General features: G+C 48.5%; 2 protein-coding genes across 2 annotated transcripts in view; one reads left to right on the top strand and one right to left on the bottom strand.

Moving 5' to 3' along the window:
• Window positions 1-23,134, bottom strand: part of MAST2 (microtubule associated serine/threonine kinase 2) — a 293,497-nt gene that overhangs the window by 200,745 nt on the left and 69,618 nt on the right.
• LOC133352013 (uncharacterized) lies at window positions 7,770-12,763 on the top strand. The gene is made up of 2 exons (XM_061567712.1): window positions 7,770-8,420; window positions 12,238-12,763. Exons 1-2 carry the CDS (start codon window positions 7,770-7,772, stop codon window positions 12,250-12,252), a joined length of 666 nt encoding a protein of 221 aa, XP_061423696.1. The 3' UTR covers window positions 12,253-12,763.

Genomic DNA, 23,134 nt, shown 5'->3' with positions numbered 1-23,134 from the left:
CACAAATAAAATATCCCCCTGTATAGCCTGTTGGGGCAAGTGCGGTTAACGAGCACCCTTGAAGGCCGGCACGGCACACGAGGGGGTGGGTAGCCAGCACCACACCCGGCCGCCTTTGTCTCCCCAGTGGCGATGATTTTACACTTTGCACCAGGTACTCACTCGAGGCTGAGTCGACCTAGGGGAGGCCCGGGACCGGTTCAGATAATCGTCACTGGTGTTGTCCGTTAGCGGGAATCAAACTCTGGTCGTCGCACTACCGCTCCCCAAACACACACGAGGACACAGACGCCTTGTCATCTTCTCCTGCTGGCAGGCAGTCTCTGGAAACAAGTGGCCCTTATTTAAAATGCCAGCCAAGCTCAATGGACACAGTGGCACTTTGCCGCCACCTCTCCACTCATTTATTTCAGGCAGCTACTGCCTGTCACACTTCCAGCGGAGCGGCGGTAGCGCTGTTAATGGTTTGAGATGGGAAGGGGCTAGGAATTGGGGGGGGGGGGGGGTCGGAAGTGAGCCATGACAAAAGCCAGAGAGGACGAGGGTGAGTCAGGACATGAAATCGGCAGCGAGAACGAGGCGCGTTGGTGCCAAGCGGGCGCCCGGACCTTGGTGACGTCGCGTCAAGCTGGATGGGTGAGCAGCGCAATAAAGATCTACGCTAATTTCTCACGTCACGGTGATTAGGGTTGAGGGCTTTTCTGAATCTCCTTCAGCCGGCTAATCAGTCAGAGTGCACGAGAGTGCATTCTTGTTGCCTCGCTGCAGAGCCGACAAAAATCTATCAGAGTTTCAATTACCGTCCAGCAAATTTTCTTCGCGGGGTTTTTTTTTATATCAGGAAAGATGATTTCGCGTTATTTTAAACGGATGAAGAAATGTTTTTGGACTGATGAAGATAAATTCACACTTTTTTTAAAACGTTAACAAGGTCATTTTCAATTCAGTATGTTTATCACCAGTTGTACCCAACCAGGCATCGCAGGAAATAGTCAGAGAGCAAAGCGTTTTCCTTTGGGACACAATCCAATATTACATCACAGGCGCTCATCTTATCACCATTTCTCTTTAGCTGTGCAGTGGTTCGCTGTGTGCTTATCAACCAAATAAAAGCTAAGATAAAATCCTGGCAAAGTGGTACCTTAGTGAGTTGGGTGTGGGGAGGTGTGTGCTGGATGTGAGTCACAAATGTGCCAGGCCCTGGACTTGGGAGATGACCTCACCGGCTATCCATATTGTTATAACGTTGCGTGTCTGCACAGTGCGCTATAGCCTAAATGTGCACCAGCCATCCAGAAACAGTACAATACGGAGTGGACGGCCTCCCCCAATCGTGACCATGTCCGACCATTTCTCAGCATCTTGCGATGCAACAATTCAAGAAGCAGAATTGTCACTGGAGTATTTTGTGAACCTATCTCGAGTGTTTGAGTCAAATAATTAGCGTTGATCACCACTGTTGTTCAAGGCTAAGAATCGATCCCGAGAAACCAGGATTAACTACGCCACCGCTTACCCACATTCATTTGCGTACACCCATAACACTGATACATTATTCCACATAGCTGAGCATAGCCAAATTAAGTGCAAAACAAATTACACTTAATTATTATGCTTTTAGTGTGGTAATTGGTGACCGGATTGAGATCTGCTGGCTCGGCACTTCTTGAGAGGTTCTCTTAATTTCAGGGGGGAATCTGAGATGCCGAAGCCAGGACCTCAGTATTGCAGGCCCCAATTATTAGCATAAGCACGTCCAACGATGCCACTTGCCCCAATGACTTCACAGCACTTTGTAGTTGTTAATAACCGGCAGTGTTTTAATGGCAGCAAAAAGGAAGACACTAACAAAGCATGGGAAAAAAACACACTGTGTGCTCAGACCACTGAAGGCAGACACACACTGTGACTTTTTGAAAGCTTTTATAGGAATGGGCTAACCCCTTAACTTATTTCAACACTCCTTCCCTTTCAGATGAACAAACATGGCCATTTACCTTTGGAGACCTTGGATTTTGTTCAAACGTACAGCCGCATGCAAATGCATTATCGTCGCTTGCTAGTGCTTAAGATGCTGTGTAAAGTGAGCAATGGCTTTAGTGTCCGTCTCAGTTTAGGCAGCGCTGCAAGTTGTTTGAGTCTAATTTTAATCTGTGGTGTCTATCGGAGCGATCGACTCAATCTCGCAATTCGAAGGGCTTTAGTTTAAATTCTTGACTTGTAGAACCATCAGCCATCCGTGTGCAATATCAAGCGTTACGATGTATGGCATTTAATATTCATCGTCCTGTGTATGGAAATGTGGAATGTATGCCACTGACAACAGGGCTACCAAAATAGATGAGTAGATCCCCCATGCCCAGTTGTTGAGCAGAGATGATGACTTGGAATTTTCTTCTACGTTTGTCTGTGCAGTCTGTCCTGGGTTTCATTTTGGTTTAAGTTGGTTTGGCTTGAGCTCAGGTACGGAATCTGGTTGTAATAAAGTCAGACTACATTTTACACATAATCTGCACTGAAACAAATCTAATAGGTTTAAGGGATAAAATGTTCAAATTCTATCTCGTAATATTTGTCTTTTACGTGGGCTGATGTAGATGATTGGATAACCTAATGGTGGATGTGCTGCCAAGGAACCAGCCGGAGGTATGGTGGCAGAAGCCACTATGTAATTTGTGAAATTCTGTGGAATGTTATTACCAACATCCAATATATGCTGTAAGTTCACCCCAAAGGCACCAGTCAACCTTCGCTCAGTGGGAGGCCATTATGTCTCCCCCGCTGCCCCATGGTCAGGAATTCCTTTTCCCCGCCATTCATGGCGTCAATGCCCTGCCCCATGTTCAAGTCCAGATTCGAGAGCTTCTTAAACGCCTCCTTCCTTCCCCCAGGCTGTCTTTGCCGTACTATTTCTTTGCAGCGTCTTGAGATGCTACAGCCACGAATATTAAGACACCATATAAATCCAAATTGTGTTGTATTAAATTGAACAAAATGAATACAAATAGGCGTGAGTATCATTGCCCAAGGCCCGTATGTGTAAAAATATTAATTGCAGAATTACCATGTGTATATATGTATTCATATAGTTCAGATATTCAAATAAAAGGATACAAAGCTTAAACATTGCAGTATGAAAAAGTCGAAAGCAGCGAAAAACTATGATTTCGATATCATAACAATAAACGCCAAAATTCGAATATTACCTATGAACGTAATTTTTTGTCTGTCTGTCTGTGTCTCTGTGTCTGTCTGTGTAAGAAACTTGCGTAGGATTTGGCTTGCAAACCGTGGGGTGTACGTTAAAAAAAAGTAGCCAGGTACCACGCCATAAGCCCCGTGGTGAGCCAGCACTATTCTATTTTTCCATCCGTCAACTTTAAATTAACAATTTAGTGCTATCAAAATATTACTTATTTATTTCCTTACGCCGCTCTGCGAGCGCCAAAACAGGCATTTGCACATGTGCGACAAAGCTGACCGGTGGTTGCCCCGAGCAACGCACACGCGTTCGTTGGGAGTGGTGGGGGAATTCTCTTTCACGTAAAAAATGCAAAAAAAATACACACAACGCGGAGGTAAATTCTTCAAAGTATCACGTCCTCTTCTCCCCCCACCCCACTTACTACTATAGGGTCGGTAGATACTAATATTATAGCGCTTAAATACTATTATTGTAGAGCGGGCGGGGAGTAGGGTGGGGGGGTAGCGGCCCAGCCCCTAGCCTGCCAAGGTGCCACCTCGGCCGGCTGGGCAATCTAGGCGAGGCCGGGGGCTCTGCACGGGACTAGGCCTCACGACGGCACTCGGTCAAGTTAGTCATTTGTGCTATATATTCGATATACTGCTATAGAGTCAGCATGTACTACTGGAATGAAAGCAGGTACCACCACAGTATACACTGCTGTAGTGATAGCATGTACCACCAAAGTCGGTATGCACTGCTGTAGTCATAGCAGGTACCACGACAGTCAGTATGCACTGCTGTAGTCATAGCAGGTACCAACAGTCGGTATGCACTACTGTAGTGAAAGCAGGTAACACAAAAGTCAGTATGCACTGCTGTAGTGATAGCAGGTACCACCACAGTGGGTATGCACTGCTGTAGTTAAAGCAGGTACCACCAGTCAGTATGCACTACTGTAGCGAAAGCAGGTACCACCAAAGTCGGTATGCTCTGCTGTAGACATAGCAGGTACCACGACAGTCAGTATGCACTACTCCAGTGATAGCAGGTACCACCACGTCCGGTATGCACTGCTGTAGTGAAAGCAGGTTCCAACCACAGTCGGTATGCACTGCTGTAGTGATAGCAGGTAACACCACAGTCGGTATGCACTGCTGTAGTCATAGCAAGTAACACCAGTCGGTATGCACTGCTGTAGTCATAGCAGGTCACACCAGTCAGTATGCACTGCTGTAGTTAAAGCAGGTACCACCAAAGTCGGTATGCACTGCTGCAGTCATAGCAGGTACCACCACAGTCAGTATGCACTGCTGTAGTGATAGCAGGTACCACCACAGTCGGTATGCATTGCTGAATTGATAGCAGGTACAACCACAGTCGATATGCACTGCTGTAGTGATAGCAGGTACCACCACAGTCGGTATGCACTGCTGTCGTGATAGTAGACACTACTATAGAGTTAGTATATACTAAAACAGTCAGCATATCCCACTTCGGTCATTAAAGACTGTTACAGTCAGTAGATACTACTACGGTCAGAAGCTACTGCGATCGAGTTAGTGGAGACTACTATAGAGTTAGTAGTCACTACTTTTGAGTCAGTAGATACTACTGTCGGGCCAGTAGATACTACGGTCAGTAGTTACTACAGTCAGTAAATACTACTACACAGTCAGTGGCTACTACTGGCTCAGTAGATACTACTGTCCAGTCAGTAGATACAACTACAGAGTCAATAGATACTACTTACTCTGTTATGTAGACTAGCCGTAGTCTCAAGCCGCACCTTAGCATAATAATAAAAAGGGGGCCTGTCCTGGCTCATCCCCCCCTCAACCAGTATATATACGGGGTAGTATCTCTTGGAATCTCTCATTTACATGATACAGCTATCGTGCTGTGACGGTTCCACCTGAAGACGGAAGCTTGTGTTGCCTCCAAAATGTCATGATTTTTATTTTATTTTACTTTTATTAATTTTAACTTTAATTTTTTACCTACGTGACTTTACCGAAAAAACCTAAGAATATGTATGTAGGGTGTGTAGGTATATATACCTACGTGGGGGGTAAAAATATATTATGAGGGTGGGGTCGACAATTATCGGAAACCTTTTATATCAACTATTTACCCCCCACTTTCTATAACTTTTTGGACTTCTGCAAGCCTCTTATAATTTTGTTGGTGGAGAAATGGACAAACAGCCCACCGGGCTTTCACAATAGCTTAGTATCTGTGTATGTACATGTAATGTTTTTAAGAGAAGTTTTGAAATATATTTTTCGCCCGGGCAACGCCAGGTATTTCCCGCTAATTACCCTATAAATAACAAAGTCGTAACATTAATAAATCCTCCAAAACTTGTGGAAAATAACAATCCCGAATAAAATCACAATACAATTCCATGAGCGATCAGACTGCTACACCAAGGACAATGAGTTGAACTGATGTGCGTGTTAGTTTCCACTTTAATCTCAAGAAAGTGCTCCACACTCTAACCTTAATCCCCACTCTGTTAACCCTTAGGGTCTGATGATAAGGCGCCACGTTTTCATTATCAGTGGCTTAAGGCTCTATTTTCAGGAGGAAGAAAGATTTCCAAGTCGCTTCCATGATTCAAAACCGGTTTACGCCTCTGTGTGGGCACATGTTTGCAATCCAGTAAAGTGGGGTTGGTGGACCACAGCAATATGAAGCCTAAATGAGGTATTTGTAGGAGACAGTACAGAAAGTACATTTTTGACTGGTCATCCGTATATCCTTTGACCAAATCAATCTGAATGTACCCGATCACATCAGATGTGAGAATCGAAGCTGGGCAGAGCCTGGGTAGTGCTTGGATGGGTGGCCACCATGCATAAAACAGGTGTTATATGCTGCTGCGGGGTTACATTTTAGGCAGCAGAGGGCTGTGCATAAAATATTTTTTTCTGTATATACTTCTATGCACTCTGTCTTCACCATGCTGGTCAACGCAGATTGGTGAAGGAAGTGGGGAGACCTGGACTGGTTCAGATGACACTCCCCACCACTGATGTTAACCATGGCCAGGAATTAATCTTAGGTCAGCGCGTTAAGGACTCAGTGTGCTAACCGCTGTGAGCATTACCGACATGAACATCGGTTTTGAATGTTTAGTTGGCTTTTCTGAGTAAATAACGTCATTACATTTCATCACTATCATCAAGAGACACAGTTGGCTCAGACTCACACACTGTAGGATTTGACCAGGTGCCTGGCTGTATGGCCATGCACAAACATCACGTGCATATTCTGGCATCCATGTGTCTTGAATTCCCTGATGTCAGCCATAACATACCCTGGTCCAACGTTTGAAGGAAATCCACCATTAAATTGTTTCGTGGCTGTCACAGCTGTTACTAATGTAGTGACATAAGAAGGGAGGGGCTGCTGTAGGCTCTGGGTTCCCAGGTGGGTCCAGACGCGTAAGCCTCTGGGCGCCAGGCACTGGGTTCCCAGGGGATCCAGACGCTTTTAAGCCTTTGGGCGCCAGGCGTTGGGTTCCCAGGCGCTTAAGCCTTTTTGGCGCCGCCAACGGGGGGGGGGGGGCTGTGTGTGCTCTGTGGGATGTCTGGTGGCGCACAAGACCCACCCCTCGTCGGACCAGGCATAAAAGGAGAGCTCCCTGGACGATCGGCCCCAGTTGTAACTCAAGACCCAAGACCCACGACCAGCCATCTGAAGACCCTGGGATGCTGTGAGAGCCAGCGCTGGGACTCTGGAACTCCCGACGCTACGACCTTGTGAGGGCGAGTCCAGAGCGTAGCCAGAGTAGAGTATCTAGGCTGTGTAGCTAGGCTGTGTACCTAGGCTGTAACAGAGTATCAGGACTGTTGGAGTGTTGTATTGTAATAAAGAAGTTACATCTACAAGTGTCTCCGGAACCCATTACATTTGGCGTCAGAGGTGGCAATGGAGACAAGAAGTAAGCCACGTACCTTCAGTCCTGACGGCGATGTTGAGGAGCAAGCGGCGACGGGGCAGCCAACTCGGGCCGACAACAACGCCGCACCACCGGCTGAGCAGGCGTCCACCACACCTGCCGATCCTCCTCCAGCGTCGGGAGCAGCAATGGAGGAAACGCTGCTTCGCCTCACCGAGCTGCTCCACGCCACCGTCTCCATCCTGGACGACATGCGTCGCTCACAGGCGGAGGCAGGAGGGAGAGAGGCGGCGCAGCGACCGCGCCATCCCGCCGGCTCCAACACAAACACATCCGGGTGTGTCGTCACTTCTGCGGGGGGAGCAGTGGCCGCTGGGAGCGACGTCACTTCCGGGCCCAGCGTGGGCCATCCCGATGACGCCGCGTCATCAGCGCTGCGTCCCTCACCGCCGGGTGACAGCTGTTTGCAACCGCCGAGTGAGAGCGCTGCGAACGCGCAGCCAGCTTCAGCCGGGTTGCCAGGCAACGGAAGCTTGGCTCACGTCCAACAACGCCTGCCAGCACTCAAGGCATTTTCTTCAGAGGGGGGTGAGTGGGCAGCGTTCGAACGCCGGTTCGTCTCTCTTATAGAGACGGTCCGGCTGGTCGGAGTATGAAGCGCTCCAGGGCCTCCCGGCCATGCTCGACGACGACTCCCTTGCAGCACTCCTTGCTGTGCCACGCGCGAAACGTGCCACGCTCACGGATGCCCTTCATCAGATGCGGCTGATTTATGGACCCCCATCCGAAGCACGTCACCGCTTCGATGCGAGGAGGAAGAAGGCCTCCGAGTCGGCGATGGGGTACCGCAGCGCGCTGCTGGCCATGGCGAAGGTTGCCTACCCTCGCATGGATGAAGACGCTGTGGAGTCACTCGTGCTGCAGAAGCTCATGAGCTTGGCCCGCCAGCTTCGAGTTGCCATGCCGACAGCCGACGACGACGACGACTTCACGTCGCTACGTGCTGCCAGGTGCATCCAAGCACACCTACATTGCGATGAGGACACGACCATCGCCGCCTGCGCAGGCCCACCTGATGCACAAGCCTATGACGTGCATTCGGGGCCTCATCAGGCCTTCGCAGCAACAGAAAATCGCGGATCGTCCAACTGGCGATCCCAGCGAGATCACCACCAGCGGGACCGGCCAACCTCGCGCCAGGACGGAGCGTCCATCGTCTGCCACAACTGTGGCCTTCGGGGCCATGTGGCGTCCGGCTGCCGGGTCCCCCGACGCCGGACTTCAGGACCTCCGGCGCCTCGGCCACCACCTTATCCTCGGCATACCCAGGCGAGTCACGACACCTCGCACTCTCGGCCCCCACTTACAACAAGCACGCACCCTCACACCACACAGGGGGGTCATGCTTCGGAGGAGGGGGATTCGGGCCCATCATTGAACAACCGGGCGCTCGGACCGGGTCAATGGTCCGAGTTGGCCCATAGGATCGTTGCCGCTGCGGCAGGGTCCTCTGCCGTAGTGGGTTCCATCGAGGGCGTTGATGTTCGAATGTTGATCGATACAGGTGCGTCGGCGACCATCATTTCAGACATAATTTATAACATTTTGCCCGATACATGCCGTCCCTTGCAGCCAGTTGATGTGCCATGCTATGCCGCAAATGGGGGTTCGTTGGGCATCACCGGACGGATCAATGCTCAGATCCGCATTGCTGACGTCCAATTAGTTGGGCCCATTTTGGTCTCATCAACCCTCGCCGTTCCGTGCCTCCTCGGAACAGATTTCTTGGGGAAGATGCCCATTAAAATTCTCATTAACAAAGGGTGTATTGAGCTCCCCTCCGGCCGACGCATGGCCTTCCTACCCACACCCACTCGGTTGCACTCCGCATCTATGACGGTGCAGGCGTTGGCGGCGTGCACAATTCACATTCCTCCTGGCTCTCAGATGTTAGTTCCCCTCCGGTTTCGTAAACCCCTTGATTACGACGCGTTCATGGGGGGTGCTGTGATCGGGCCTTCGCGTTCAGCTGAGCGGGTGCCGGACCTCGTGTGTGCACAAACGCTCGTGCGAAGCGACCACGACCCCTTTATCCAGGTCCTTAACGCGGGATTGGAAACGGCCGTTATCTGTCAGGGAATGGTGCTTGCTCACGCGACGCCAGCCCCGCCAGAAGAAGTGATCGTGGGTCACGTAGGGGGCGAGTTCTCTTCCGTTGCCAAGCCAGGTCCTGACACAGGATGGCTCGACGCGCTTTGCTCCACTTCTGCCGATTTGTCACCATTACAGCATGCTAAATTACGCACGCTGCTGAGCGATTTCGCCGACATTTTCAGTCAAAGCAAATTCGACATTGGCTGCACTAAATTGCTAAGCCACCACATCGACACGGGTGATGCCGCTCCAATTCGTCAAAACCCATTCCGGTTGAGCCCGGCCGAAAAAGAACATGTACGGGTGGCCGTCAACGATATGTTGGCGGCCGATGTCATTGCGCCATCAAATAGCCCATGGGGGGCGCCGATCGTTCTTGTTAAGAAGCACGACGGGAGCCTCCGCTTTTGTGTTGACTTCAGGAAACTTAATAAGATTTCTGTGGCCGACGCCTACCCGCTTCCCAGGATGGACGAGTCGCTCGATGCCTTAGCAGGTGCGCATTACTTCTCCACCTTGGATCTCCTCTCGGGGTTTTGGCAGCTACCCCTTGATGACGCATCCAAACCAAAGACGGCCTTTCGCACGCCGCAGGGACTGTTCCAATTCAACAGACTTCCCATGGGTCTTCACTCGGCCCCGGCGACGTTCCAGCGCCTGATGGAGCTGGTCCTCGCTGGGCTTCAGTGGGATTCTTGCCTAATCTACCTCGACGATGTAATCGTGTTCAGCAAAACTTTTGATGAACACCTCACGCGATTGAAGGCAGTTTTCCTTAAAATGCGAACGGCTAACCTCAAATTCAAACCGCAAAAGTGCCACCTCATGAGGGATTCGGTTCGTTATTTGGGCCATATTGTCAGCCGCTCGGGAATTGCCACGGACCCCGAAAAGACAAATTGTGTGCGCTCATGGCCAACTCCTACCTCTGTTGGGGAGGTGCGGAGTTTTATCGGCTTCGCCTCATATTATCGACGATTTGTTGCGGGATTCGCATCCATCGCGAAGCCCCTCCACGCATTGACGGCCAAAGGGGTCAAATTCCGCTGGGGAGAGTTAGAACAGGCATCTTTCAATGCCGTCCGAAAAGCACTGGTCGATGCTCCTACCCTGTCTTATCCAGATTTTACCACTCCGTTCATTCTGGATACAGACGCCAGCAACACCGGAATTGGAGGGGTGCTGTCGCAAATTGTCAATGGAGTGGAGCGCGTCGTCGCCTATGGCAGCAGGGTGCTGTCGCCCGCGGAGCAACGTTACTGCGTGACGCGCCGCGAATTGCTTGCTATCGTTTTTTTCATAAAGCAGTACAGGCCATACGTGTATGGCAGGCATTTCACAGTACGCTCCGACCATGCGGCGCTACAATACGCCTTGCGAGTGGACCAACCATCTGGACAGCTCTCGCGTTGGCTCGAGATCCTCCAGGACTTTGCGTTCACTGTCATTTACCGCAAGGGGATTCAACACGGGAACGCCGACGGGTTGTCGCGGCTGCCGAACAATGGGCGCTGTGCTTGTTTTTTGGGTGCGGGGCGTTGTAGGCAGCCTGACGGGGTACCACCCCCATCCCTTGCGGCCGCGGCCGGGGATGGGGTCGGGGACCACGGGGCTCCCTCCACGCAAGTTCCGCAGGACGCATTGCTGGGCCTCGGGTTGGACGACTGGGGACGTCTTCAGATGGAAGACGTCTCCCTCCTCAAATTGAGACGCCGCGCTAGGGATGCCGAGGGTCACAGGGGGCAGGGGGGCCCCGTATCATATGTCATCCGGGAAGGCGTCCTCATGCATTGGGATGGGGGGTCCCAATCCCACACATTGGTGGTGCCCACCTCCCTGCGGGGGCGACTTGTGTGGGAAACCCACAGTCGCCTCTTGCACTTGGGTGTTCAGAAAACACTAGCTAAAATCCAATTGGAATTTTTCTGGCCGGGCATGGCAAACGATGTGGCTGACCTTGTGCAAGGTTGCACAGAATGTGCACGGCGGAAACCACCTGCTAGGCCGTCCTGCCCGCCGCTCCAATCCATTAAAGTTTCCCGGGTCAATGAGATCGTCGCATTGGATATTTTGGGTCCGTTTCCCGCTACTCCTCGGGGTAGTAAGTACCTTTTGGTTGGGGTCGAATATTTTACCCGATGGGCCATGGCCTGGCCACTCCCCAACCAGTCTGCAGCAGCCATTACGGAGGCCTTTTTCCAGGGCTACGTCCTGGACAAGGGTGCTCCCGAACGCCTGCTGACCGACCAAGGGAAAAATTTCTCTTCCACGCTGTTGCGGGATGTGTGCAACCTGCTAGGGACACACAAAATTCGCACCTCGCCATATCACCCCCAGACTGACGGTATGGTCGAGCGATTACATAGGACACTTACCTCCATGCTAAGCCACCAGGTGTCTGAGTCACAGACTGATTGGGATCTCCACATACCTGGTGTCTTGGCCGCCTATAGAATGGCGCCCCATGCTGCCACCGGGTACTCGCCATTCTATCTTATGTATGGTAGGGAGGTTTGCCCCCCAATCGACGTACAATTGCACATTAAACAGCCCGCACCTAAGGCTAAGATTGCCGACCACATCCGTGCTAATGTGCGTCGTCTCATGGATGCCCGGGAGGCTGCTCAAAATAACTCAGAAGCCCGTCAGCTTGCCAACGAGCGGTTGCGGAATCTCCGCACATCCCGCCACGTTTGGGTGGAAGGGGACCGCGCCTGGCTCCACTGCCCGCAGGTACCATTGGCTACTTCCTCAAAACTGCTTAAGCCTTGGAGAGGCCCGGTTGTTATTATTCGCGTTCTCCGCCCGCAGTGTGTCAGGATCCAGCATGGCAAGCGACGTTGGTTCGTGCACCCGTCACGTCTAAAACCTTACATTCAACCCTACACACCTCCTTCACTTCTCCGGGGCCGAGAGCGCGACATGTCTGACGAGCCGCGCCGCGATGATGCTGCTTCTAACTCTCGGGCAGGTCCCGCTGACCCGCCCTCAGGTGCCTTGGGAATGAAATCCGCCACGGCCGACCAAGCGGGAACAAGCTTGCCCGCGGGATCAGCGACCCAGGACACAAGCGCAACAGCGGGTCGTCGGTCCCCTCCCGCCTCCGTCGCGACCGATGGACCTGCCACTCGGACTCGCTCAAAACTCAAACGATTTTCATGACCCCCGCCCACGAACTCTCGTCCCAACGCGACGCCACTCACTTTGCCATCATGTATAGTGGGCGATTGGGGCGTGCGTTCATCCTGCATATATGTGTTTATACAGTGTTGTTCTGCATCGGTGACCACAGGAGGGGGAGAGGCGCTTTCTTCTCATTTTTTTTTCTTGATTGTCACACACTCATTCTGATGGTTAACAAATAATTTCTTGTACAATTGTATTTTTTTTTGACAGCCGGGTCGGCTGGAGGCTACGTAGAGGGGGGTAATGTAGTGACATAAGAAGGGAGGGGCTGCTGTAGGCTCTGGGTTCCCAGGTGGGTCCAGACGCGTAAGCCTCTGGGCGCCAGGCACTGGGTTCCCAGGGGATCCAGACGCTTTTAAGCCTTTGGGCGCCAGGCGTTGGGTTCCCAGGCGCTTAAGCCTTTTTGGCGCCGCCAACGGGGGGGGGGGGGCTGTGTGTGCTCTGTGGGATGTCTGGTGGCGCACAAGACCCACCCCTCGTCGGACCAGGCATAAAAGGAGAGCTCCCTGGACGTTAGGCCCCAGTTGTAACTCAAGACCCAAGACCCACGACCAGCCATCTGAAGACCCTGGGATGCTGTGAGAGCCAGCGCTGGGACTCTGGAACTCCCGACGCTACGACCTTGTGAGGGCGAGTCCAGAGCGTAGCCAGAGTAGAGTATCTAGGCTGTGTAGCTAGGCTGTGTACCTAGGCTGTAACAGAGTATCAGGACTGTTGGAGTGTTGTATTGTAATAAAGAAGTTACATCTACAAGTGTCTCCGGAACCCATTACACTAACAAGCCATGGTCAAATGTTTGGATCTTTTAAAGAGCGCTTTTTTCCAGGGGGGGTGTGACTTTTGTCCATATCCAAAGAATAAGACAACGTTACAACAACAGCCAAAGCAGCAGCTGGCAAGCGCGAGCCATAATCACGTGATCAGCAGCAGCAAGCAATAGCTCGCATTTCTACACAATATCAGATGAATTAAAATAAATAAATATAACCGTTTGCGGGTATAGCAATGGCTCAGTGGTTAGCACACTGCGCTGTGGACCTGTCAACCTTGAGTTTGATTCCTGGTGACGGTTTACTTAAGGAGAGTGATATCCGAGCCAGCCCTGCCTCCCACCTCCACAAACCAGAGTCAACAACCGGCACTGAGTAGCACGGTGAAGTATGGTCAAACAAAGCCTCATGACATCGTCAAGCACGGGACTGATAAGTGCAGTGAATAATTTTAAAAGTGCGGTAAAAGAATTCGTAATTGGCGAGTCCGAGTTTAAATTTTACTGAAACATTTTAAAGGTTTGTCACCAACGGAATTATGTGAAATGCTAAATGCGCTGTCGTCTGCTGCTGCTACCGCCAATCTCGAGCTGTGCTGTTGCTGCTCTGCTGACTCGAGGAATTCCGTAAGGCGGTTCCCTCCACGTAATTGATACCACAGCTCTTTCTCAAAACGCACGCTTCACAGCTCGATTCAAAGTGATCGGTAGCACATTTGGAATATGGAAATGAATATCTAAAAACAACTCACATTTTAAACAAAGTGAAACTCTTCACTGAAGTTTGTTTTAACTATTGATAATGAACTGATGAAATAGGGCAGAAAATGTCATTCAAACTGGCTGTGCAAAATAAATTAGGCTTATATTACGACGGAAGGCAGGAGCACCATTAAGGGGGTGCACATCTACCAAGAATTGAGAAGGCAATTTGGCCTTTTCGCCAGAGCCCGATATTCATTACTCGCTCCCGTGCACTCCCACTCTCTCTCCCCCAGTTTCGTTCCTTTTTCCATCCAAACTAGGAGGCGGCAAAAAAACCCACCCAGCAAAGAGATATCCGGACCCCTGTTGTCCGCGCCATCGTGGCGGCTGAGCCTGACGATGCATGCGGAAGCTTTAAAAAATCTTCGCAAATACTATTTCCCTTTCCTTCTTTTGCGAAACCCCATCTGTTTTCGGGAAGTGTGTCTCCTATGTTTTTTTCCCCCCATACAATTTGACACAATTGTTCTCCTTTCACAGTTAGCGCTACGTTGTTATTAAACTTGTAAACGTAAACACGTGTTAAGCACTCTCTGGATGGAGAGTTTTGCTCATTTTATGAACAGGTTTGAGGAGGCACAACGATGACGATGATGATGGCAGTGACCATTTATCAGCGAATGTCAGAATGGTGTCGGTGACAGGCGAGGTACACTGTCAGGATGTGGAGCGTTTTAAAGTGCTTTCTGGTAGTAGGGTCAGTTGAAAATCGCAGGTGTTAAGGTTTAAAGTATAAACTAAAACTATTTTTATTTTACCAGGTAAGGTCCACTGAGCTATACTGTAAATCTCTTTTTCAGAAGCGGCCTGGCCACAAATGATAGCTCAACGCAGTGACTTATCATTTGGAAATGTATAGCAGCCAAATACTTTTAAGTGCATGTTTCTAAATGTGGAAGGAAAAACAAGAAGACCCGGAGAAAAATCCAAGCGACCACAGGGAGAACGTGCAAACTCAAAATATACAGACTTCAGGGTCGGGATCAAACCCACGACCTCCTAGATACCAGGTGAAAATGGACAAGAGTGACAGACACAGCAACTGTCCCACCCACCCTTCCAACACGCTGTGATATAGCCACTCAATGATGGCACGGGTGTTTCACCTCCCATGGATGCAGGAGAGGCGTCGCTAGGAGGGACGATGGCCGATGGCGAGATTAATGACGAAGGCGCAGCTAAGGAATGGGAAGCGTGCGAAGGAATCTCCACTGAGGAGATGGAGCTTTGAAATCAGCTCGTGTGCAGGTGCTAGGTGGATTATTGCATGACAGGATTTTGATTAGTTGGCAGTGACTTGGGGAGGCATTTGTCCAGCAGTGGATTGACCATGGCTGATGCTGAAATTCTGGAGGGTGGGAGTCAGATTGGCCAAAATGTTCCAAAAGAACAATCATCATAAAATATATGGAAAAACAACCCAAGATTGCACCCTAAACCAAACTCTTTGGAATGTGACCACAGCATGAGCAAACAATGGCATCCACTGAGACAATTACTGATGTGAATTTCGACGTGGAATAAGCAAGAAGGAAAGTGGGTGATATCAGGCTTAACATCCCATGCGTATGTGGGCGGTGCACTCATCGGTACAGGTTCCCTACCATGTGTTGCCATGAAACTAAGTAAAAACACAGATGGAACCATAGTGCACAACACAACACTGCCACTGGCACACGCGTGCGCATGGCTGTGTGTGTGCGTATGTGTGGATTTGTCGGCTGACCCGGTCAGCATTTATAAACTGTGCCTATTGCAGGGCGGTTTCTTTCTCCCGATACCAAAGCACAACTGTGATTAATGGGGCATGTTTCAGCTCCCTTCTATTCATGCCACAATGGACGGGTGGTCTGCTGGTAGCTCGCTTTCGCCTCCCTGAGGTTATACATCCCCCCTTTTTAACGCTTTACAACTCAGGTTGAAAGCGCTAATGCTCTATCTGTTTGTATGTCTGTCAGCTTGTTTGCATGTAAGTATGTTGAACTTATTTCGCACCATACATGGCCAACCGTGCGAACCAGAGGTGCGGGTGAAGGACAACAAACTAATCACGAAAAGCAGTAATAAAAAAATTTGTTTTTAATCTACATTTAAAAGTGCATAGCTCCAGTGGCTTCCTAATATTGGAAGGAAGAGCATTCCAGATGGACGCAGAAGCGCATCTGAAAGCGCACAATGCGGTGACCATCTTTTTTCGATGGCGAGCCAAAAGCCGGTGCGAGGATGACCGGAGTTCGCGTGATGGGTTATGCTCCTTGATGAGATCAGCAAGGTATTGTGGTTCATTTGTGGCAAGCACTTTGCATATAACGAGTGCAAACTTATGTATGTATGTAAATGTGTGTGGGGGGGGCGGGAAGTGGTGAGAGCGATTACTCCAGTAAAAATGATCCAATACGATTAAAACGTTATCTTAAGGTTGTGTTGCTATTGGGGATTTGCGATCTAGAAAACCGGCCAAATTGATCAAAGGATTTCCCGTGTGCTCCGCGACAGAGCTGCAATCCGCGCTCCGTAGTCTCATCGCAGCCTTCTATGCACCTTGTGCATTTTTTATTCAGTTTCTTGTCCTACCCCGCACCTCTGATTAGCACGGTTGGCTACGTAGCGGTGCGAAAGAAGTTCAACATACATACATAATTGTTCATTACTTAACAAAAACGAAGAATTATATTGGAAAACATTACAATGCATATGCATCATTTTTCTTCACTGTTATCTTTATATAACCGTCAATTTCGAGCTCAGGGTGCACAGCCTAGGCGTGTACCACAAAGAGACGTTTGTTTATGTAGGTTGAATCTTCCTTTAAACACCAAAAATCATTGCCCGCCCCATCTTTTGTGAGCGCAGGTGGCTAAACATCCGTGCTCAGTCAAGGTTATATAAGCGTCGCTCGCTTAAAACAGCCGAAAAACCATTGAACAAATGCATTACAGCATCGATTTGGTTACCCGTAGATTAATTGAAAAAAACGCTAACTCCTTTCCGCAACAATTCACCCCGGCTGGAAGCCTCATGCTGGATACACAACGCGTGGAGTGAGGCGTAGCAATCACAGCGTGAGTGCAGCATATCCCTAGCCGGTGTGGCATTTGTGCCAAATTCTCCAATACAACACAAACATATCCCGTCCGTCAAACAAAATCAAGGCAACCAAGCAGGCCTGTTTGGACTTTTTTCCCCAGGAACTTACTCAATAGATGTGCTATTGCTTTAGCTGTTTAAGTTTGCTACTTAAATTGATTTTCAAAAATCATAAATGGACTTACCCCTGCCTATCTCGATGCCCCTCCACACACTCACCACTACAGTAACTGAGGCTTTTTGTTGAAGCCCGCAGTCAACCTTCACCGAGCGAGAGGTCGCTCATTCACCTCTGCTGCCTCTTTAATCAGAAACTCTTTCCCCAGCCGTGCGAGCTGCCAACTCCCTGCTCATGTTCAAGTCAACTGTCATGACCTTACTTGTTACCCTGGCCTATGACGGACAGCTTCACTAAAATAAATATGCCCACTGTTTCTGTACAGCACCTCGAGACACGATTGCGTTTAGGCGTGATATAAATCCCTGTAGTTTCACAAACTGTATATCAGTTTACCCTCCTTGGCAGCACGTGGCAAAACAAAGCTCGAGAAAAACTAATTATTTTTATTGTTTTTACTTTCAATGAACACCTGTTAACTATTAAACTATGACCGTTCATGTGCCGTATGACCGAAGTTGAAACCTGCGATGAAAATAAATATAGAAGGGACTTCAGTGAATCTCCGCTCCGCAATGTTGCAATGTGGAAGATTTTGCTGCGGACCCTATATCTCTCCAAGAGATCCGTGTGACAGATATGCATAGCAGGCTCCAATACCCGGGTGATATAGGGCAGATCATGTTTTATGCGATGACCACCCAGTGTTTGCATGGTACATGGCCAAAGTATGCTTTACCAAGGTCTTTACAGCGCATTTGCATTTTGCAAAATGAATCCTAGTGTGACCGTGGATTCCATAGCCCTTGATGGCAACAAGATTGAGAGAGATACAGACAAAGATGGGTAAGAGCCATTGTACTGAGAATATCAACTTCTTTGGAATATGCTAATTATTTTTCAAATGTTTATAATTTTGGAGAGGGAACCATTTCCCAACTATAGCTCAAAAATGGACGAGTGCAGGCTATGTAGACGCCAGTACACACACAGCTTATTAGCTGCATCTCGCTGTACAGACATGCATCCGATGGCGCTTCAATGCCACGAAGGTAGGTTTCTCGCACACATTATGGCTTTCATCCACTGAGCCGAACCCCCCACTTTGTTGCTGGATTACAGACATGCATCACCACGCCCCTGTTGTATACGTCTCACCACTGGTTCAAGTCACTCAAATGCATACGGCAACCGTGCACACAAGTGACCCAAACTCATATATCCGCATACACATTGTGATTATGTGCAGAGACCTTTTGTTATTCCACAGCTGTGTGAAGGCCTCCCCACCCCGTGCCATGTGGATCATGGGGGGTTATTGACTGTAACTCTCCACTGTGGGTCAGTGCAGGTTGATTATGGCGGTGAGCACAGACGGCGAACCATAGCACAGTACAACAATGCAATTTTCTGCACTACCCCTGCCCACCTACTGACAACGCAGCCTCGAAGCAGCCTACGACTTCTGTTTTATGATTTTTGGTCACCCATCCAATTACGATCCAAGCTCAAACCTGCTTAGCTTCTGATAACGTAGCCCCGTAGCGGCCTATAACATCTGATTCGACGCACGGTCGTCGCCCATTCAAGCGCTATCCAGGCTCGACCCCGCTTAGCTTCCAAGGTCTGATGAGATCGGGTGCATTCATGGTGATTTGGCTACAGGCTACACGTGCCGTATGCCACCAAAATCCGATTAGTTTCACCCGCCATCTGCAAGAGAATATGTGTCTAAGAGCCGTTGCTGCCAGGGATAAAGGAGGGCCTCCATCTCTGCTGCTGCAGCTGCCGCTAACGTACATTAGAGGGAATTAATTTACAAGCCATTTACATTCTCTGAAAAACAGCCTGGAAGGTGCACTAATTAGTCACACGACCGGCTAAGGGAGAAAGGCGCTGTCTTAGGCCTTCACTTCAAACACACTGCCGTCACCGTTTCGAGGCAATTAAAGCAGCACGCACATCCGTAATGAAATGGGTAACTGCACGCATTTCGCCTTCCGCACAGAAGTGTGTTTTACCTGCATCGTGCAGGGCTCCTGAATCATGAACGTGCATGAGTGAACTGCTTTGTTTATTTATATATATGTAAAATTGGCATCTCTACCACTCGCTCTATTCTACAGTATTATTTATTTCTTGGAACTGTCAAGGGCACTATTTCATGTGTGTTTACATTTCCTTGAATTGGAATATTCTCACGCTGCAATCACATTTGCACTTTATATTTAAATTATTTGCAATTGTGGCTGCAAGGATCCATCAATTATTTGGCCCAAGCACGCAAAAAGAACGGCTAGACCACCAGCTGCGCATCACTAAACTTCAGCAACAGAAAATGCAATTTAACGTGTTTAGTTTCGAAAACAAAACCGACAGCTCCTGCGAAAGTATAATATAAACTTAGACGATAGCTATTAAATGTTGGGGGGGGGGGTGGGGGTTTGTAAGAATTTTTTTTTATAAGCCAAGAATACAACAGGAATATCAAAGGGAGGGTGGAACAACATGCAACATATAACAGACCAGATGTAATGCACCCTAATAATTAGGTAATGAACGAGGGCAGCCGGGTCGGTATTCAATGTTGTTAAAAAAAAAGCATATACTGTAATTAATGACGGACGGGCTGAATATTGATTCTAACAAATCGTTAGTAGGTTATAGGATAGGTCGTTGGTTGTGGCTCCTTTTGCTGATACCACACAACTTGTGCATGCCCTTTCAATTGTACCATTCGTAGTGCTGGTATTTTGCATTTCCATATATTAGACCCATATCTTACTTTTAAAACAGCCCCCCCCCCCCATCTCATTGCACTTTCATCTGGTTTAATTGCCTCTACCATTAAAGCAGGTGAGAAGCCTAAGTATTTATGAGCCCTTTGTCAAACCACTGCTGGATGAAGGCTTCCCCCACTGGCCGTGGGGGTTGTTTGACCTTATGACCTTATCACGCCGGTCAGTATGGGTCAGCTATAGTTAGGCCGAGACTGGTGAAGATATCATTCGTCAATGATGTTAGCCGTGGCCGGGATTAAAATTAATATCCAGTCAAATTCTAGATACAATGTGGAAAAGAATGTTTCAATTGCTGCAGGATTTTATCGCCGACCGCGTTATGCATCGGTGCAACAGAGCACGCTGCTCATGTTGCACTCAATTCCAAAATCTGCCACAAAATCCTCAAAGGAAGACACGTACGAATTAGCAGCAACACCCAGGGAACGTAAATATGTTTAGGTTGTGCAGGCATTTGGGAACGAGTGCGATGATAATTCTCACACTCACGAACCTGTGGTCTACTTAGGATGATTTATGCAACCAGCCACAGGATTAAAAAACAACCTCTCAATGACTGTGTGTGCACTAAGGAGCTTACACTGGACCCAATTCAACATAACACGTGCAAATATAACTCATTTTCTTTATGCACATTTCTAATGAGTGGTACACTCCAATAATAAACACATTGTCCTACATTACAGGTCATATGCGTCCTTATTTACAGAACTTGCTGTTGGGATTTTACAGAATTGGCCATTCTTTTCTTAAAATAAATATGCAAGAGGGACAAAAGAAATGGGGTGGGCTAACATATGAAAGGGGGAGGAGCTGTACTTGTTCGACCAGGGACGATCTGATACAATTATGAGGAAGCCACTGGAGCTATGCACTTTTAAATCTAGATTTAAAACTAATTTCTTTAGAACTCATTTTTGTGTTTGGTTTGTTGTCCTTCCCCCGCACCTCGGATTAGCACGGTTGGCTACGTACGGTGCAAAAGAAGTTAAACATACATACAATTTGCCTGGTAGGATGGGGATGGTTTAGTTTTAATTAATGTTACTAGCTGTACTACCCGGCTTCGCCCGGGACTTGTATCCACCACGGCCGGCCGCCTTTGTCTCCCCAGTGGCGATGTTAATACGCCACACCAGTTACTCGTTTTGAGGCTGAGTCCCTCCCTCGCCACTCTGCCTCCCTCGCCACTCTGTAGAGGACGTGAAATTTGTATGAATTTACCTCAGAGTGGCGTGTTGGGTGTCGAGGCCTAGCACCGTGCAGAGCCTCCCGCCTTGCCTGATTTTCCCACCCGGCGAACGCTGGGTACGGGTGCCGGTCCCCCCCCCCCCCCGCGCTATTAAAAATGGCGTCCACCCCGCGGAGAAAAGTTGCTACTCGTTGCCAAGGGCAACCGCCGTCCAATGAAAGCGGCGAAGGCGTCGTTAGCTGTTGCCAGGGGCAACCGCCGTCCAATGAAAGTGCGTATGGTCCGAAATTCACACACACATACACAGACAGACATGCACGATTTTATATATATAGATTGGGTGATTTGTTTACCTTTTTTGTACTTTAAACTCCTGTTGTGTTTTTGTATTGTTTGTTAGTGGAACATTATGACCCCATGCCCCTCCTGGACATCTGTGAAAAAGATATTTAAAAGGTCAACGGATTCCTCCAGTATAAATACATATTCTGATTCTGGCAAGTAACAAGGTGTGTGCCCTGGTGACACTGGACCAGAGGAGAAAGTGACACTAATTAAAATACTCAGTTATGCATCCACAACATCAGAAAAGCAACTGTGGGTGGTTTGCGAGGACGATTGTGAAGCAGAATCAGAATCTGGATATTTCGTTATACTGGATGAATCAGATGAGCTATAATGCATTCACAGATGTCCAGTAGAAACACAGTGGTAACGGTTAACCTGTGGTGCTGGACCTATGACATCCAAGTGTTATGGGCCTCCACAGCCATCCAGCAACCTCACAGGAACCAACGTTTGAGAATTTCCTGTTGTTGCTAATGCAGTGGATTGATACCCCTTTGAAAATGTGTTTGGTAGATATTTCCGGGGGCAAGAATTCCTCTGGGATGATCTGCCGGAAGGCAATACTCGGCATACACCGTAAATAACAATGCCCTTTAAGTATTGTTAGGAAAGCTGCAAGATGTTGCATGTAATGTTTGGCCAATTCCTTACTGGATCTATATTTTTCCATGTGGAAAGGAAACAAGAGTAGCTGGTTTAAAACCTATACATAGGACGACATAACACAGATAGGTCTCGAACCGACTTCATGTACTGTCATCTACTGGCCACCTCATAACCCAACAGGTCAGAGCAGATCAGAGCCTCTCACATATTATGATGAAGCTGCTGGCTGTGATTGTTGGGTTTTCTTAACCATCAGATTTTTTATTGTCCTTCTCCCGCACCTCCAATTATCACAGTTGGCTACATACGGTGCCAATTTCAACATATGAACCTTATGGCAGAACCACGGGGTCCCATAAGCCCTCGGCTCTCATGTAAACATTATTTTATAATGTAAACAAAAACTTTGCTCCTTTTCACCAATGGGTTTGAAGGATGGTGGCAAGTGTTGTCTTGTTAAAGTATGCCTTTAAAACTGAAAACTACTTACCTGCAGTACCTCTATTTAAATATACTATCGAAAAAATAATTTACACCCCTGTCAATCATTGTTTCTCAGTGTGGATTTGTGAACACACTTTGTAGACAGTACATAAAATAGTACACGTTTTCATATTGTAACAAGCGTTTATACCAATGTTACTCTACAGAATAGTGAGTCGCCGCTCCTCTTATTCGCATTGATAGGAGCGATATGTGGGGACTATGGCTTAACCGCAAAAAAAAAAACTTATCCGCACAGATGCATACAGACAAGAGAAGTACCAAACAGGAGGAATTAACGGTGCAACGCATCTCATCTATTAAATATTGGTAGGTAATAGGATTGTCCTAGATTGATCCTGGCTGCAGACATTGGTAGGTCACAAATAATAATGAAGATAAGAGAGCAGTTTCACTGTATGATGCATACCGTTATGACAAATAAAGGACTTAAATCGTGTCGGCAGTTTGAGCAGCCTTGGATAAGACTCATGATCCTGCCCAAACCAGAGCATGGAGTGCATTCTGCGCATA

Source organism: Lethenteron reissneri, chromosome 39 (genome assembly GCF_015708825.2).
Source record: "Lethenteron reissneri isolate LAM-NWPU_2019-01 chromosome 39, ASM1570882v1, whole genome shotgun sequence".
Taxonomy (NCBI): Eukaryota; Metazoa; Chordata; class Hyperoartia; order Petromyzontiformes; family Petromyzontidae; genus Lethenteron; species Lethenteron reissneri.
The sequence above is the reverse complement of the archived record's forward strand: the minus strand, read 5'-3'. Positions and strand labels throughout refer to the sequence as shown.